Source organism: Helicoverpa armigera, chromosome 24 (genome assembly GCF_030705265.1).
Source record: "Helicoverpa armigera isolate CAAS_96S chromosome 24, ASM3070526v1, whole genome shotgun sequence".
NCBI lineage: Eukaryota > Metazoa > Arthropoda > Insecta > Lepidoptera > Noctuidae > Helicoverpa > Helicoverpa armigera.
Window position 1 is genome coordinate 6,701,661 of NC_087143.1, and position 18,871 is coordinate 6,720,531.

The 18,871-nt window shown below is 35.2% G+C and overlaps 2 protein-coding genes across 2 annotated transcripts in view; one reads left to right on the top strand and one right to left on the bottom strand.

The window, feature by feature from the left end:
- The window catches only part of LOC110371181 (cell adhesion molecule Dscam2), a 120,921-nt gene continuing 102,050 nt past the window's right edge, over nucleotides 1–18,871 (top strand). The window contains exon 1 of the mRNA XM_064041208.1: nucleotides 1–177. The gene's annotated coding sequence lies outside the window, so the exon portion shown is untranslated. The remainder of the gene's footprint in view (nucleotides 178–18,871) is intronic.
- On the bottom strand, nucleotides 1,571–7,056 carry LOC110371180 (facilitated trehalose transporter Tret1). Its single transcript, XM_021327298.3, has 4 exons — nucleotides 6,915–7,056; nucleotides 4,861–4,984; nucleotides 3,493–3,628; nucleotides 1,571–2,901 (listed from the first exon to the last, which is right to left on the bottom strand). The coding sequence occupies exons 2-4, from the start codon at nucleotides 4,885–4,887 to the stop codon at nucleotides 1,646–1,648; spliced, it is 1,419 nt and encodes a 472-aa protein (XP_021182973.3). The 5' UTR covers nucleotides 4,888–4,984; nucleotides 6,915–7,056; the 3' UTR covers nucleotides 1,571–1,645.

Here is an 18,871-nt window from a genome sequence, read left to right on the forward strand (position 1 = left end):
TCTCAAACGACGGAAGGGGGAGGTCGCGTTCCTCCCTTATCTTGGCGGGAAAATTGTGACATTCTTTTTTCGAACTTTCGAACTCGTCTTCTCATTTCCTCAGTGTTTTTTTTTCTGTAGCGGACTTTTGTGTTTCGGCCTACTTGGTGATGACAGGTCGAGTGTGAAACCTTTTTGGTAAGTTGAAGATGTAATTTAAGTTTCTTGAAGCAATCTAAGTTGGTTGAAGGCTTTCAAAGTTCTTAGTGTTTGTTGACAACTTTTGTTTACGTCGTATTAATTAGTTGATAACAATCCGTATTGAATTTTCGCTAAGAGGTGGCTTTGGAACGTTTTAGAGTCTGTAATTAAACTTAGAAAGCAATTTTGGTAACAATTCCATAGCTATTTGCATACGTTTTCTAATTACGTTTATTACTGGTTGCTATGTTGGTAAATTGGTCTTTATTTGGCACTGGTATATAGAATAACAAGTTGAAATATACCAATGAAATGTGTTAGTTTTCTTAATGACAAGACTTATTGTTTTTCAATAGCAGAATAATAAGAGGCTCCTTCAGACTTTCCCGTAACACGACGTGCATAAGTCATAATTTATGCATAAAGAACTTTTTAATAACTCATCTGCCTGAACTTTTCTCATTATTGTTGGTTTTCATAAAACTATCTGAAACAACCTAGTTCTTGGTTAAAACGATACTCCTAGGTTAAAACTAGCTTCTTGGTATGGAAAAGGTCACCCATCATTTGACAGACCGCTGTTTTAGCTTAACCTTTGTCTTATTGAATAGTGTGGTTGTAACTGAATTCGCCTGTCTCAGTCAATATGTCTTTAGAAATATTATTACTGTGTCTACCTATATGAATGATTATTTGTTTTTCTCTGAACGAGCGAAAAAATAATAGCATGTTATTCTTGTCGAAAACAATAATACGTATAAGAAATATGATGTTACGTATTTTTATATTTTGTTAGGAATATTTTGGCAATTTTGTCACAAATTTAAAATAAAAATACTACCATATTAATTTGGGATCTTACGCATTTTCCTTGTGGAAAAACATTTTTTACTGTCTTGTTTTTCAAACTATCCGATTTTCTATAAATAAAATGGTTTCAGCCATGTTCGGAAAACTATTTATTTGAGGACATGGATTTGCTTACCTCTTTTACAACCCAACCTAGTTTATTGTTTTTTAATATTTTTATGTAATTGAAATATTTACATTATCATGCTTAATATATACACTTATTATCTATGTATAAATAAATTATTTATGGTATATGCCAGTAGTTCTTTTATACTAATTTATTTGGAATAATTTAATAGAAAGTACAAACAACAAACTATACATTTTATTATAAATGCAATCCAGATTCACATAATATGTAAATTGGTATATAAAATCAAAGTTTCAAAACATTATATCTCAAAACACAGGCGCATATTTTACAAAGCTTTTACATTCAGTAACTTTGTATAGCAATTTGAACTTTATCACTGTCTGAATAAAGTTCAAAATACAAAAACTGATTTTTACTTTGACTTGTATAAATAAGCTCCTCGAGAAAAAAATAAGTTAGATATTTATTTTACAAAGACAATAATTTAATACACAGATCTACATTAGAACATTCACTTAACTAACGAACATCAGAGCTAATAAATGGTTCACCAACAGCATCATTCCTATCAACATCCTTAAAATAGCCCAAAGCATAATAATCTTCAATTTCTTGCAAAGTTCTATTCTTAGTATCGGGCACATACCTCCAAACGATAAAAATAGTAAACATTATATAAATAGTATACAGCAGAAATATGCCCCATATGCTCATATATAAACACAAGTAAGGGTACGCCTTCAGACATGAAGAATGGAGCAAGCAGGTATATAAAACATATAAACACCCGCCCACACCTCTGTGTTTCACCGGCATTATCTCGCTTGAAATAGAAAACCCTACACAACTTGTGCTCACGAAAATCATGAAACCAACGAGACAATACTCGGCTAATTCAAGCTCTTTTGACAAAACTCCCACTCTTTCTAAAATCGTCGTCAATGTCGCCCCTCCCATGAAAACTGCTGATCCCATCATACTGAGTACCATTACTTTTTTACTGCTAAAATAACGGACGCAGACTGTAGTTATATTATAGCCAATAAACAGGATAATGTCCATAGCTAATTTAGTTTTGGCGTTTAAAGTGCCTGAAATTTTCACGAGCATGTCGTTGGCGTATATTATGACCGGCATCCCACCGCCCCAGTACAAGAAGTTGATTAAAACAAAAGTGTGTAAAGTCGGCAAATAGAAATCTCTGCTTTTTACTGTTTTCCTCAAATCCTGGAGTTTCGTTACAGATTTTATTTTTAATTCTTCTTTCTGAGCATTGATTAACGCCTTCAACTCTTTTTTCGATTCCTCGTCAGTGCCTCGTAGCCTTACGAAATTCCGTTCACATTCTTTGAACCTCCCTTTATAAGCTAGCCATGAAGGGGATTCAGGCCAAATAAGGCCTAAAGGAATAGCCAATAAAGCTGGGCAGCACATGATTAAACCAGTCGTCTTCCAATGAAGATATCCTCCTATTATACCGACGGAAGAAATACCCAAAGCTTGTATGGTTCCGTAGAGTAGAAGGCAGGTGCTGCGATATTTGGGTCGAACCATTTCGGAGACGCTGAGAAAGCTGACAGCGACCAGACTGTTGGTGCCGAGGCCATGGAAGCATTCGCCAATAATCAAGGTGCTCAAGTTTTGAGCTACGTAAGTGAGGATCCAGCCTGTGATGATGAGAACACAGCTGAGGATGAAGGCAAATTTTCTGCCTCTGTACTGCATAATGAAAGGCATAAGGATGCTTGGAACGCCGGCTATGCCGTGAACGGAACCTGGAAAAGAGACATAACATTTTATAGTGTTTGAAGAGAGTCAAGTATTGCACTCAATACTCAATCCTTTGTTAGCATCCCATATATTATACAGGTGGAACATTTTACAGTCTAGAATCAATATAGACCCTGTACCCCTAAAGGGTAAATTTTTTCGAATGGTGTGCATACCTGTAAGTAACTAAATTATGAATACAGGAGAAAAGTATTTGTACAATTTCAAGCGGAACAATAATAATTGCAAATAAGTTGTTGGTATGTCTTGAAATAATAAATAAATAGTACAAGTTCTATGGAATATTTTAGATATATTAAGGCAAAGGGTAGGTCTGCTTACTGAAGCGTGGAAAATGTCTCGATAAGAATAGAATATACCCATTTAGGGATTGGAAGCGGCTAGTTTAGCTCGGTCTAAATAAGGTATGAGTCAAAAAGTTTCGCTAGTGCAACTGGTAGGTATTATACGCAAGTTTTTAGAGGGGAATTTGATTATATTTGAAGTCTGTGTGAAGTTGGTATCGTGTGGACCCATCATAATTTGTTTACATAACCAGAAAAATAGCGGTCTTTGTAAAATCTAAATAAACGTACCAATCCATGATCCCTTATGCAGGTCCAGCTCTATAATAGTATCGTTATTCTTCAGTTGTACCAGTAACACGCTTGGATAGGCAATCACGCCCCCAGCCGACAGTGCTGCTAGATGGGTGGATCCAGCCACTAGGAACTGGAAATATTTAGAAGGGAGGATTTAGAATTGCTTAATGTCCAGTTTAGAATGTCCATGTTTTAGAAAATTTCACAAATCAGCCCGTAGTCTGGATGTTGGTGATTAATACACTTAAGTATCGGAGAGCGCTTAAATGTTGGTCCTGCACCTGATATCTCTCCGGTCGTGTCGGATTTTCCGTCCCAACGGGCTATGAGAGTGAATGAATAGTGAGTGCATTCTGTGTCTTCGCAAATATGCTTCTGCACTATAATATGTCCCAGTTGGCTAATCTCCTTGTATGAGAATAGCCGCCTCGATCGAAATCGGCCTTGAACATATTGTTATTATTAATATAGATTCATAATCTTTATTATATCACTTCATAAAAAGCATACACGACGTCAGATTTAATCGAATACCACTTCAAACACGGCTACCTACTTTAACAATTTTGCCGAACAAACGCTGCTATAAAGAAAAGTGATACAATAAAATGGAACGGTCTTAGGGTACTCTAATCTGGATCGCATGTTGTTAATCTGAGTGGAAAGATTCTTTATACAAGATAAGATCTTTCAAGGCGCGTACTAGAGTAAGATGCTGTGGACGTCGTTATCTAGAAGGATTTGTACTGAGCTGTATTGGTAGGTATCTCTTCTTGGTAGGTTAGATAGCTATCTATCTATCTGTATATACTTTGTTAGGTACACCAATTTTACATTTTTGATCTCAGATCTAGTTAAAGTAGGTGACATAATGGGCGGTCTTATCGCTAAGAGCGATCTCTTCCAGACAACCTTGCGATGGATTGACACGAGAAGGAAAAGATAAGACGGTACTTAGGCAGTTAGGCAAAGCTTACACTTGCTCCTGCAATTTGCATAGGTTTTGACCTTTCTTATTATTTTTATCCCAGTGAAATAACTTTGGCCACTAAAAAACGCCTACTCGTAGTTTACAGCATAATAGTTATTAGCTGAAGAATTGCTTTGAACTAACATAATCTCGGGAACTAATGTATCGATTTGAAAATGTCACTGTTAGATAGCTCTTTTACCAGCCCAGGGGAGGCAAGCAGCACCGCACAGACACAGAAATCTGCAAATCTGTAGACACAAAGCTGATCTAATAAGGAGTATCTTAGGCTACTCCAGTCTCACTTCAGGTTACGGAGTCAGGACTTAATTCCCTTTGAACACAGGTAACAGCTGAACAAAAATAAAAACAGTAACATTAAGTCTTCTTACCTGTACAGCCAGAGGTGACCACACCATAATGATTCTTCAAATTCAACAAAAATCCTGCCCACTTATCATCGTTTATTATCCAAAGCTTCTAAGCGGTTTTCAGCACCATTGTTATATATTTAAGCTGTAAATAATTATCGCATTATTGTTTTCATAATTAGGGAGGGGTAAAAGGGTTGGGCTGTCCGGATTTGCCCCAATTTTGAATCAAAAGGAATCGTGTACCCTTTGTTTTTAGTTTGAGACAAGAAACCATCTATTGACGATTAATTAATTCTTTGAACTTGCTGTTTTGTATTTTCCTTTTGGAAATTGTGAAAGGTAATTGAATTAATAAAAAAGTTGCTTCTTTTAAGGATGGACGATTTTTTCGTGCCTTTGGAAATATTGACGTTTTTTTGCATTTTGAACAACAAAATATTCAGAAACAATTATTATCAGGAGAGATAACAATGCATTTTCTACGAATTCAATCTTCCGCTATCTTCCATCTGAATAATAAGAATTACGTTATGCCCAAATTCACAGAAGCGAAGCGAAGCGGAGAAGTTTTTAAACAACCAATAGAATTATTCTGATCTAGTAATACTACTAATTATGGATTTCTATAACCTATCTATTGATTGTTTTGCGATAACAGTTTGAGTCATAATTTGTGTAGATCTTAATGTCAAAATTCGTGGTAGCCTAGTGGGTAAAGAACCAACCGCTCGAGTATGAGGGTATGGGTTCGATTCCAGGTCACGCAAGTACCAATGCAACTTTTCTAAGTTTGTATTTACTTTCTTAGTATAACTTGGACACCGATGGCTGATAAAAAGGTGAAGGAAAACACCTCGAGGAAACCTGGAAAAGTTTGAAATCACCAACCCGCATTGAGCAAGCGTGGTGATTAATGCTCAATCCTTCTCCCTGTGAGAGGAGACCTGTGCCCAGCAGTGGGACGATAACAAGGCTGTAACAGTAACAGTATGTCAAAATTTAATCTCTAATCGACAGATGGATAGGCTATTGAAATACACCACTTGTAGGCGGTGCGACATTTGGCCAACGAAATCCTATTAGTTATTTAAAAACTACTCCGCTTTGCTGGTGTCTGGGGCCTCCAACCTTATTTGTATCAAATAAACGTCAATTCGATAACAATTGGATCTGATTGAGAGCTCAAATTTCTCGGGAATCAGTCCGTAGCTGGTAAATTTGACAGATTAAATGTAAATTTGTTTAGTTCTCGTTGGGATTAAGTTTATTGTAGATTGTGAACGTAAATAGATTGGGCAAGGCCTTTGGTAGAAATTGAATGGTAGAAAAAATTATTGTTTACACGTTTATTTTTATTCAAGACGGTTTTTAGACTCATTCAGAATTCAGTGTTCGAGGCTAAGAATGAGCTAGTGTATGTAAGCCTCGGCTAAATGTGAGATGAACTTATGAACGTAGGGTTCTGTACAAATATCTTTGAATATTTTTCGCTTCTACCTATTGCTTTTATTGGAGAAAAAACTGACTTGTTATATCGGCAACAGAAATACAATAATTTGTGAACATTTGAACTGTCTATCGCGGTTCATGACATTGGTAAAACCTCTTGACAGACAAACTGTGACGTCTTAATTATAAGGTCCCATTTTAACCATAAGTTAAGGAACCCTAAAAAAACATACCTTTGTTGTTTATTAATGTAATCAACTTTTTGAATAAACTTACGCGTGCATTAATGATGTGCAATTGTTATAATATTGACACAATACTCCCCACATATACATTAATTGCAAAGTTCTTTAATTGTAAAGAAATCAGTCAAATATTATTATGTTAATACTATTTATTTAAAGAACAAATTACGTAAATTCTATTTAAAAAAAAACAAAGAATTTTGCTGCACTTTCTTTAATATAATATAGGAAGAAGTTTTCACAGGAGGCGAGTGACGCCGCAGGTAAAAATTATTCTAAATTATAGGATTAACTCAACTGGGATAATTATAAGATTTAGTTTTTTCTCTAATTATCTACTATTGATATTTCTATTGATATTTAAAAAGATAACAATACCTTATAATCCTCTAATTAGTGCACGACAATAGTATTTTTTCCTTTGCAAAATTATGCAATTCAAATAATGCAATTCAAGTAACTCGAAATACTGCAACTGCACATGAAGTACAGAAACTCACTAACCAACAGTCTTAACAAACATCTGTATATATAAATACTCAGTAAAACAAAAAAGCAAAAATGATAATGACAGGTAAAATATGTATTTTCCTTAACGAAAAAAATGTAACTTTCTGATTGAAACGTCTTAGCAGTAATGCAGTATTTCATTCTTGCAATAAAAATAATTGTTACTCGCCATTTTGGATTTTGCTTGTCATTGAAATCTGTAGGGGAGAACTGGGAGAGTTGTGGCAGCTTCATTCCACCAGTGTTTTACGAGGAGCGACTGCCTGTCTGGCCATCTCAACCCAGTTACTCTCAACTACCCCTTGGTAATTCTGGTTGTCAGTTTTTATTCTTCCAAATTTTAGATTGTCCATTTATGGACGAAGGTTTTTTCCGAGTAGGTACCTACTTGAAGTAATTCCATTTTTCAAATACTTTTTAATTCTGATAGCTACTCTCACAGGCATGACAATGATCTCAAAACAAATATTTTTGAGTACTTAGAATTTTATATTAATTGGTTAACTTTTTGACAATATAAACATAATAAAAAAGAACACGATCATTGCCTACCTTAACATCATAAAGTTCCAAAATTCCTCCATCTTCAAATCGCCGTTCCAAATTAAAAAACATGTTACATTCCTTTTTCAAATAAAAAACCGTTTTTAGGGTTCCGTAGCCAAAATGGCAAAAACGGAACCCTTATAGTTTCGTCATGTCCGTCTGTCCGTCTGTCCGTCTGTCCGTCTGTCCGTCTGTCACAGCCGATTTACTCGGAAACTATAAGTACTACAGTGATGAAATTTGATGGGAATATGTGTTGTATGAACCGCTACAAAAATATGACACTAAATAGTAAAAAAAAGAATTGGGGGTGGGGCCCCCCATACATGTGACTGAGGGATGAAATTTTTTTTTTCGATGTACATACCCGTGTGGGGTATCAATGGAAAGGTCTTTTAAAATGATATAAAGTTTTCTAAAAAACATTTTTCTTAAAGTGAACGGTTTTTGAGATATCAGCTCTCAAAGTCGTAAAAAGTATGTCCCCCCCCTCTATTTTTATAACTACGGGGTATAAAATTCTAAAAAAAATAGAGGTGATGCATGCTAATTAACTCTTTCAACGATTTTTGGTTTGATCAAAGTATCTCTTATAGTTTTTGAGATAGGTTGATTTAACTGTAATTTACGGAACCCTTCGTGCACGAGTCCGACTCGCACTTGGCCGGTTTTCTTTTTATTTTTAACGTCCAGCACTTGAGTTACCAAACTGGTAATGAGGTTGTAACTTGTATGGATCAATTTTGGAATCATTGACATATATTCTTTTGGAATCAGATTTTTGCATGTGTGAGTGTTATTATTACGATACACTCACACATAGTCAATCATAATCCGTTAAGTTGTTGGTCAATGTACTTGTAAGCTTTCCCAATATATGTACTATCTGTCTCTTGATTTGCTAACAAGATATAATTTTGATATTAGACCCATACAAATAATGTCAAATTCTTACCTCTTTTCTTATTGTGTATTCCAATTGGGAACGTTCATTAATCTTTTAAAAACTTTCTGTCAATTTTATAAGAGTGATTAAGTTATCTAATTAATTTTGTAACAATGAGTTAATAGTTTTTCTGTCATAATTTCTAACACGTAAGGTTCAGGTGCAATAAATCATAAAATGCAGTGTAGTATTGTTATTATTTTATCAGCCACGTATACGATACATTTGCTTCAAAAAGGTTTTAATAAATAAGCATAACATTCGTACAAACTGTATAGAAAATATTTGTATCTCTTCAGTTCTTCACATTTAATCAAATGTCATTGAACTGTCCCATTCATATTTTTTCAAATAATATTTCATCCACGTAATAAAACCATAAATTATTATTTCAATTAAAATCGATATCGAACGGTACACCACTATTTATAATTAATCAGTGTTCACTTATTATTTCGCAATTGTACCGACTGATTTAATAACCCAGAAGAATTAATATGCAACGGACAGACGGCCAATGAATCAATTTAATAAATTATTATTATTGTAGTTATTACAGGAATTATTGATGTTAATGTAATTTTAAATGTAATTAATTAAATAATGGAAGCATATGGCTTAGCAACAGCCGAACAGTCGATCGGTCATAAGGTTAAGCGACGTCGGCGCGGTCGGTCCGTGGATGGGTGAGTTTTTCCAAAGCACGTTTTTGTATGTCCCAGCTGTCATTCGAGCATATGTGGCAAGCATTACGGGCAGTTAAAAGGCAAAAAGTTTTGTGTGTTCAAGTTTTACCAAGTGGTATCGGGTTGCCCGGGTAACTTGGTTGAGCATGTCACAGGCAGTTAATCTATGTAAAACATTGGTAGGTTATTAGATACATTGTATGAACTATTTTGAATAGCAAACACTAATAATACTTTTCATTGACTAAAACCCAACTATCATTTTGGAAGCCTTAATGTACCAGGGCCGCGGTAACTCTTTCGAACAATCCTGCAACCTCAACAGGATTTTTGTTGCTATTTTAGTCAACAATATTACTAACAAACACCCAATTATTTACATGAAACATCATCTGCCTAGCCTTTTCCCAACTATGGTAAGGTTCTAGTTTAGGATGCAGCAAAACTTGTAATAAAATTTTCCCTTCAACTAAAATGAGGCGTCAAAAAATTCCCGCCTCTCTGCAATCAAATGTGAGCGTACCCAAGAGGCTGGTAGCATTGCCGCGTTGGATGGAAATGCTTAATCTTTGGCCAAATAAATTGGTATTTCATGAAGACATAAATTTTAGGAAGACTTTCATAATGCGCCTAGATATGATGGTAATAAGAGATCAGGCAACGTGCTCTCCAATGCACGTTGTTTCATCTAAAAGACAGGGTGCTCTTCGACTAGTTTTGAAACCCACAAAGCAATTTAAGCCCGACCTGAGAATCGAGCCTGAGACCTCGGCTACAGTAAGCGAACTTTGCAATCACTAGACTAAAAGAGCAGTCGGTACCAGTCGGTTCTCAGCCTTTTATGCTGCTGAAAACGTAATGGCTATCACAAATCTACAAAGTATTGATATCTGGGCTTACAGTGCTTGCCAAAGCATTGCATAGTCTGTCTTGAATGGTCTTTCTAAGATATAAATTATAAGGCGAAAGAGTTTGTTTCCTTGATTGAATGCAAAAATCTCAGAAAATAATGGATCGATTTGAAAATATCTTCCAGTTTTATATAATAGGCCATTTATCTAAGCAAGTTATAGGCTAATTTTTATCCGAGTGTACGGAGTAGTTCCCATGGGACGCGGTCAAACTGCTAGTTGAACCCGGGTGGGTAGCGGGGTTGTTTGAAAGAGTTACCGCGGCCCTGGTACATAAAGGGCATAAGAAGGAACATGGTGGATTTAAGTCAGTAAGAGTCTGACGCTCCCTTACGCTGCATCCACAACGGGAGGGGTAATTTCATGATTTCCCATGAAAAAAATATCACGTAGATAATCAATTGATCCGCGGATCGGTCACGCCATGCAAATCCTAACCTCGGACAATTGAATTGTACAACTGACAATCTATAAATCTACAATTTTATTTCAATTAACTCGCGATAAATGACTGCCGTGACAAATTAAAATCCTATCACTCAAATTCGTTCAATTGCAACTATAATTATGACTTTTAAAGGAAAAATATTATAACGAGGTAACAAAATATGACTCAATCTAGCGTATGTCCTTGCTACAATGTTGAGAGATGGTTGTCAACATTTTTTTAAGAATATAATGTGAGGAAAAAGGAAGAGAATGTAAAGGTCCCAGTTGATCATGTCAGTCCTAATTATTAATGTAATTATTGAATGTCAATTAGATACCCCTTTACCCTTAATAATGACTTAGCCAAATACAGCGGGTTAGTTTCTTGTGTAAGCTATACCTAGTTATTACTGTTTGTATCAGTATTTTATTTGCGTAAAGGAAACCTTACAAAAATCAAGGAACAAACTTATTGGGTGTTTTATTCTTTCATGTTTATATATGATAAATAAACTTACTTAAATATATACACATTCATGTTTATAATATAGGTATTTGTATTATAATATTTTACATTAATTGTCGCCCGCAGTTTCACCCGCGTCCCATTGGAACGTACCTATCGGGTAAGCATACAGCATACACTCGTAAAGAATGAAGCTTTTCAACAGTGAAAGAATTTAACAAATTGATTTATTATTTTCAGTGAGTTTAGGATACAAAAAACAAACAAATTATTTTCCTCTTTATCATATTACATGGTATAGAAGTAAGTATAGATTATAGTAATTAAAGTATACATAGATGAAAAAGATACACAAGATCATTACTTAAATCTTTCAAATCAAAACTTGAACGCTTTCAAAACATCCAAATTGTCAACACAATTACCAAAAAATCTACCATATAAAACTCTTCATATCCCGAACTCAACGCAACAAATAAAAAAGATCAATCGGAAAAAAATATAACAAAAAAAAGGTTAAAAACTTTTACTGGATTTGTTCGGCGAGTTCTTTACCCCACAACGGAAGTCAATTTCCCCTATGAATATGTAAAAAGAGGGGTCCAAACCCCCTTGGACCTTTAGGATGTAATTATAGAATTCGGACCCTGGTCTCCCGGACCCTTCCGGTTAGGCCTATAAAAGTGCTGAATAAAATACGAAGGGGATAGATTTTTTTTCGGGTTTTTTTTCTTGTGCCCGTTTCAGGGTTTCGGTTGGTATTTTAGGGTTGATTATCTGGTTTGTGGTTGGAAGGTTAATTTTTGTGGATGCGTGAAGTTAATGAGTCATAAGAGTGCCTAATGTCTGTTTATGGGGTGGTTAGATTTGGAGTGAAAAAATATATTTATAGAGAAAAAAAATCACGATATCAGGCTTTGGTTCTCCATACCTTTTCTTGAGAACGTTATAAAGTACATTAATTACTATACCAGTTATGCATGTAATTACTTATAAATATTATACATTCTTTGTTTCCCGTGGACCAAACTACGTCCCGAGAGAACAATTTCCCGCACCCGGATACAACTTAAATTATAATATGTTATTCTAATATAAAGCTTTATTACCGCTTAGTTTCAGTAAAAGTTCAGTTGTTTTTGGAAACTTTCACAGTTAATAATATACTAGCTTTTCCACGCGGTTCCACCTATGTAGCAGAAATACAAAAAGTATGTACCTAATGTTCTTTCTGAGTTTCTAGGTAGTATGTATGCCTCATGTCATTTAAATCAGTTGAGTAGTTTCTGCGTGAAAGAGCGACAGGCAGAGTTACATTCTCATTTTTTTTAATCGGTCCATTCGTTTTTTAGTTCATCCATTACAAACAACCAAACTAAGTTTTCCTCTTTATAATATTAGTATAGAGTATAGATGTGATGTAATGTGATAAAGGTACCTATACAAACACTAACAAAAGCCTAGTTTCAATATAATTCGTAGAAATATAAACGGAGCCAAAATTTGATACAGGTACCTATTTACTGGTTGCTATGAAATTATATTAGTCTACAGGGAATTGCTCATTTCAAAAGGTTATTTCAAGGTTTAAAATAATAGCTTTTGATTTTATAATTGCCTATATTTACGTCAATAAGGATAGTTTTAATGGGAGTATTTCCTATTGGGCAATATTGTTAAATTAATATAATTATTATTTACTTGTTTTTTTTTTTTAGATTTTAAGATAATGCTGTACAGTTATCTTTTCCTCAGATCTAGACGTCCTTCTTTTAATCTGATGTAATTATGTAACTATAGAGTTATTTTGCTATTGACTGCTTCGATATGAAAAAATATATCAATACTAGCCGTTTTCCCGTGATTTCAACCGCGTCCCGAGGAAACTACTGCCCGTACCGGGATAAGATACATACATAAGTTCTTACTACTATTAAGTAATTTGTGTTTTAGGGTACAAAGAAATGTATGGAAGCTACATTGTAGTCTTCATGTAAAAAACACCTGATTTAATTTAGTTAATATATTTTGACGTAAAAGGTAGTAAGACAGAAAGACAAAAGTGCAGTGTGAAATATTTAAAAGAATTTCATACACATTCACTACTAAATTCCCTACATTATATTGAGTACAATAACCCTACATTGGTTAACCGAAGCACGGGACCTCCAAAATATGTGCTCCAATGATATTTAAACTGAATTAAGGTTAGCGCATACCATGGAGTAAAGAAAGAGCGGAGATGCCATAATGCAGGTAGGTCAGGCGTCTTCTTGTAGGTCAAATTACTACGGTGGGCATGACCAAAACGATCACTTACGAGTGACAGTATATTCGGGTTCTTTGACACATCTGTCAACGTTAATTGGTATTACAAAAATGGTCGGGTCCAAAGAAGATGTATAAGGGCAAAAACAGTAACGTTCCTCGTCCCGCACTCACCCGCATTTTAGCGCACTACTTTTGTAGGTCATTTTCTGATGCAAAATCATCAAATGATTCTCTCGCTGTAGGTGCAGCATGAGGAAGTGTCAGACTCTTACTAACTAAAACACACCATGTTCCTTCTTAAGCCCTTTATGTACCAGGGCCGCGGTAACTCTTTCGTATAACCCCGCAGCCCCGGCTGGACTTGGCCCTAGTAGGCCCCAATGGTTTGTTATGGCACCTCTGCTAGTGATTTGGTTCTCCGTGGCGCACTATAAATCATGTGCCATATTTAGTGTTCACCCAATAATTTCCCTAGGGCTGGCTTCAATACAGGTCTAGTATGAAGCTTTGTTACTGACTTTATCTGTGTATTAACGAGGGTGAAATGCCTCGTTGCTGTGTCTAGCTGTGCACGAGGTCTCAAGTTCGATTCCCGGGTCGGGCTGCTTTGTGGGTTTTAGAAACTTTCACAAAGCATAATCAAATGGTGCCTGGTAGTTGGTGATTGATATCCGTGGATCGGTGAGCATGTAAATGTCGGTCCTGCGTCTGATCTCTCTCCAGTCGTGTCGGATTGCCGTCCCAGAGGGTTATGAGAGTGAAGGAATAGTGAGTGCACCTGTGTTTGCGGAAATGCTTGTGCACTATAATGCGCAGTTGGTTCATCTCCTTATATGAGAATTACAGCCGCTGTAGCCGATAATCGGCTAGAAGGACATCATCAAATTATGTGCCATATTTAGTGTTCTCCCAATAATTTCCCTAGGGTTTTTATACAGGTCTAGTGTGAAGCTTTGTATTACTGGCTTTATGCTTTATCTGTGTATTAACGGGGATCTGACCAAGCATCATTACACGGTGTTATTTTGCCCAGAGTTATCCGGTTGAAAAATGTTGTGATATTTTTAAAGTGCGGATGGTTTGCGAATGACTTCATAGAGGCTTTTATGTGGAAATTTTAGTTACTTTTATGTAGGTGTACCGCTTTAGTTTTCACCTATTAATGAATTATTGTTTTGAACTTGACCCGATATGAAAGTAGAGATAAGTAGTTACAGTGCTTCGTATATTATTTTTGACTTTTTGAATGATAGTTTTGCGATGGTCCCTTTTTATTTGTAACTTTTGAGCATTTCAGTAGGGTATATTCTGCAATGGTCACCGATATTAATCGTATCTATATATTTAAGACGATTCTGTCTATCTGAAAAATTGAAATTGAAAAGTTAAAAAGCAAAAATTATATCTATCCATTGACCAACATACTCATATAAGCAAGAAGTATTTTTTCATTGAAATGTTTATTTTACTGTATCGCAAATAAATGGTTTACTTTTCTTGTATGATCAACAAAACCTATACCTATAATTACCTTGCTACAAGTTTGCAAAATATTCAAACAAGGATAATGGCCGTCTTGGAAAATTTTCAAACGATTTGTAAACAAATAAGTAGGTAATATTCATGACAGTTAATTATTTTGTTAGGTTCTCTGTACAGAGTTTGTACATTTTCGGAATTTTAGACTTCCCCTATATTATATATATACTGGTAGATATATAAGTACCTGCGTTTTGAAACAACGGACCCTTGTCATTTCGTCATGTCAGTCTGTCTGTCACAAAAACATGTTGCGTTCACGAGTTTTGTATTTTTACGTATAAATTATCCAACAAACGTGTTTATCCAAACTAATATTATAAATGCGAAAGTAACTCTGTCTGTCTGTCTGTCTGTCTTTCTGTCTGTCTGTCTGTCTTTTCTTCACGCCTAAACTACTGAACCAATTTGTGTGAAATTTGGTACAGACATAGTTTGAAACTTGAGAAAGGACATAGGATAGTTTTTATTACAAAAAAAAATAAAAATAAAATTATTCCGGACATATAGCGCCATCTATTGGTCAAATCAAAAATCTGCTGGTAGTCACTATTTCACGCGAACGAAGTTGCGGGCAAAAGCTAGTATTTGAATAAAACCTTTCACAAACATCTAGCTGCGAGCATCATTAAAAATGATAAAGCACCAATCCTTACGTAAAAGACATAGCAAGAACATTTCTAAGAAAAGAAAAACACGTGGCTATGATTTTTATGGCAGGCGCCGGACGTCTCGTTATGAAGAGAACAAGATACAAATAATAATAATGCGACTGTATGACAGTCTATTATTTTGCTGGATGTCACTTGTCATATTTTCTGACGTGGGTAAAGTTACTTGTTATGGGGAGATTCCACCAAAGCGAACGAAAAAACAAATGAACGTCGACGTGACTCTCCTACTAGCTTACGTTCGCGCACAAAGGTTGCAATTTAGCCTACATTATAGTAATGTTCGCACGCATTTGTTTATTGTCTAGAAGACAGTATACGCTGTGGTGGAATCTCCCCTTTTACGTGTTTTCGAGCTTTCTTATTCTCGTTTTATGAATAGACAATGATAGAATTTTTCGTAGTGAGTTTGTGAGCCTCTTGGGAGCTCTGTAATAGTTTTTGGTATCATACTTTTATCAATCTTTTAGTGGAGTCCTGTTTTCATTTTGGGAGTTGTGAGTACTTGAAGTTTTATGAGCACATTTTTTATTTATGTGGACGTTGACATGAAAATATTTGTACAAGTGTGTTATTAAAATGCAATATGTATATCAACTGAGATAATATAATATAACAAGCCGTTTCCCGTGGCTTCATATACGGTCTGGGAGAACCACTTCCCGCAGCCGAGTAAAAGTAGTCTATGACTTCTCTCACGCAATTATGGAGATACAAGTAGAAAGAACACTACAGTTATGATATAGGTATAAGGTAATATTAAGCTATAATGACGACATTTTTTTTCATAATTACTCGATATAAAATCGACTAGCCTCATAATTTACAACAAAATCGATCCTAAATCGATTTATAAGCCAGAATTATCGTCTATCTGGGCTATCTTCCCCAAAACCGTACAATGATCGTAATAAAATTAATTCTAGTCCAATTAGGACAGCAATAATTAATGCTTAAGGCACAAAATCGAATTCTCGACTCACATAATTAGATATAACGTTAGTACAATGTAAATTAACTTCGTTAAAGCCTATTTGAATACAAAGGCGTCTTACGATGTTCTAAGAAAATGGTCTGTTTATCGTTGTTTTCAGAATATTTGGCAATGTACGGGGGTAATTTGTTTAGGATGGTATTTAATTTAATTATTAGAGGAGCATCAAAAAGTAAATTATATTAGTTACTGGGTTTTGGCATGGTTACACTCATGATTCAGAAGAATGACTTCCATACAGCGGAAAAAATTGCCTATGTTCATTCATCATCATCATCATCTCAGCCATAGGACGTCCACTGCTGAACATAAGCCTCCCCTTAGATCTCCATAGATACCTGTTGGAAGCGACCTGCATCCAGCGTCTTCCGGCGACCTTTATAAGGTCGTCTGTCTGCCTCTATGTTCATTGTCGAGTACTAACTATCCCTTACCCTAATCGGTTCAGTCGTTCCAGCGTGTTTGAGTAACACACACAAAAAACACTTACGCTTATAAAGCTGTGGATGGTAGTAATAAAACAATTAATTCATTGAGAAAAATATTTAAGAAGAAAATCTACCATTTTTGCAACAATACACACAGTTTTAACACCCCCCAAACATTAGAACGAAAACGTAAAACATCGCCATACTTAACAAAATCTACAAATTTTACTGCGGCTATTTTAGTACAAGCGTAACCGCAGCGTTGTCGCCGCGTTACCGCAGTAAACACGGCGATAAAACCACAAGGGACCTATCTGAAACGCGATCAGAGCCTCATGAATAAATTTATGTCAGTTTTTTTAAAGACATACCGTTGTGATAGGCTTGTTTGGACCTTTATGCAGTTTCAGCTTAATATGTGGTAAAAGTATGATTCATAGAGGTACCTTTTCGTAGTGGAAAATCATCAAATGACCCCTTATGCTGTGGGTGCAGCGTGAGGAAGTGTCAGACTCATTATCATCCTCCTGTCCTTATCCCAATTTTATGGCAAGTTTTCTTCGTCCATACGTACTATTCTATCTGCCGTTCTCACAAGTAACATTCTATCTGACCATATCGAGTAGGATAATGTACAATTTGGTAAGTTTGTATGTAAGTAAGTGCAAGATATAAAATCTCTAACTACACATACAACACTACATAGAAATATATAGGTTTTATTATGGTTTTAAAACGACAATTAAATACTCACGTTTTCGCTTGATATTAATGTAACCTAGTCAGTCAATTGTTCAAATCCACAGACATAAAACCACCTAACCTCTGTTCACAGAAAACCAATAAAAATAAAAACAACATAGCATAGCTATATCTAAATCCCAAAAGCAAAACGTTCCAGAACGCAATTTTCGCAAATTCGAACAACGATTTAAAAATAAATTCTCGTCAATGGGAAAATATAACCAGCCAGCACATTTAAAAACAGAATGACAGCATTATTCCTACGAAATCGTACCACAGATAAATTGAAGGTTTTATGTGTTTTTTTTTTTCAGGCAATAATATCGATAAAAGGTTTGCCATCAATGATGTAAAAAGGAAATATCATTGTATACGAATGACCTGTTCAAAAGCAAATATTGTGTCTACACGTATTTTTGCTAATAATTTATGAATTTGCATGTTTTTCATGCCTAAAATTGTGTGTGAATAAGAAATGATGACGGAAACATAAATACAATATTTTATTGTTTTGAACAATCGGTAATATTAAAGCCTTAAAATTGAGATTTTTATAACCAAATAGGTAGGTTTTAAATCACTTCTGATATTACTGAATATACTCCATGCACGAAAACCACTCCAAGAAATGTAAACTGTTATTACAAGCAAAGGTAGTAGACAAATTTTTTGAGATTCAGAATCAACGCCTGTTAAAGATTGACAAATGATAAACTTCCAAAATAGGGTAGGTATTTTACAAGGCAACAAATAAACGCTAACCTAAGATTTTAATTTATGTCAATTAGATATTAACTTTAATTAAAATCTTAGCCTTACCTTACTTGACACCAAAACCTATCACGCGACATTTTTAAGATACTCGATTCTTATCGATACTAGATGATAGATATCGATATATTTACATCTCGACATATCGTTTTGATAGCATTGCTACAGCCTCAGTCAGCACGAGGTCGTTTCAAAAGCTTTGTTGCATCTCGATACAAAATAACAACGAAACTTTTTATTCAGGAATCGATTTGAATCGAAACTCGGAACTTTGCGGAGTTTTCAATCAAAATGCTTTGGAGGAAGAGATTTTTTGCGAACATACTGTTGTAGGGTACCTGTTTTGTATTTGTTAGGGTTCCGTAGCCAAAATGGCAAAAACGGAACCCTTATAGTTTCGTCATGTCCGTCTGTCCGTCTGTC

What these genes read in the sequence shown, in the direction of transcription:
- LOC110371180 (XM_021327298.3), bottom strand. Translation starts at nt 4,887, where the DNA reads ATGGTGTGGTCACCTCTGGCTGTACAG. An exon ending in GGTCACCTCTGGCTGTACAG is followed by an intron (nt 3,629 to 4,860) that starts GTAAGAAGACTT and finishes AAATATTTCCAG; the next exon opens with TTCCTAGTGGCTGGATCCAC. An exon ending in GCATAAGGGATCATGGATTG is followed by an intron (nt 2,902 to 3,492) that starts GTACGTTTATTT and finishes TCTCTTTTCCAG; the next exon opens with GTTCCGTTCACGGCATAGCC.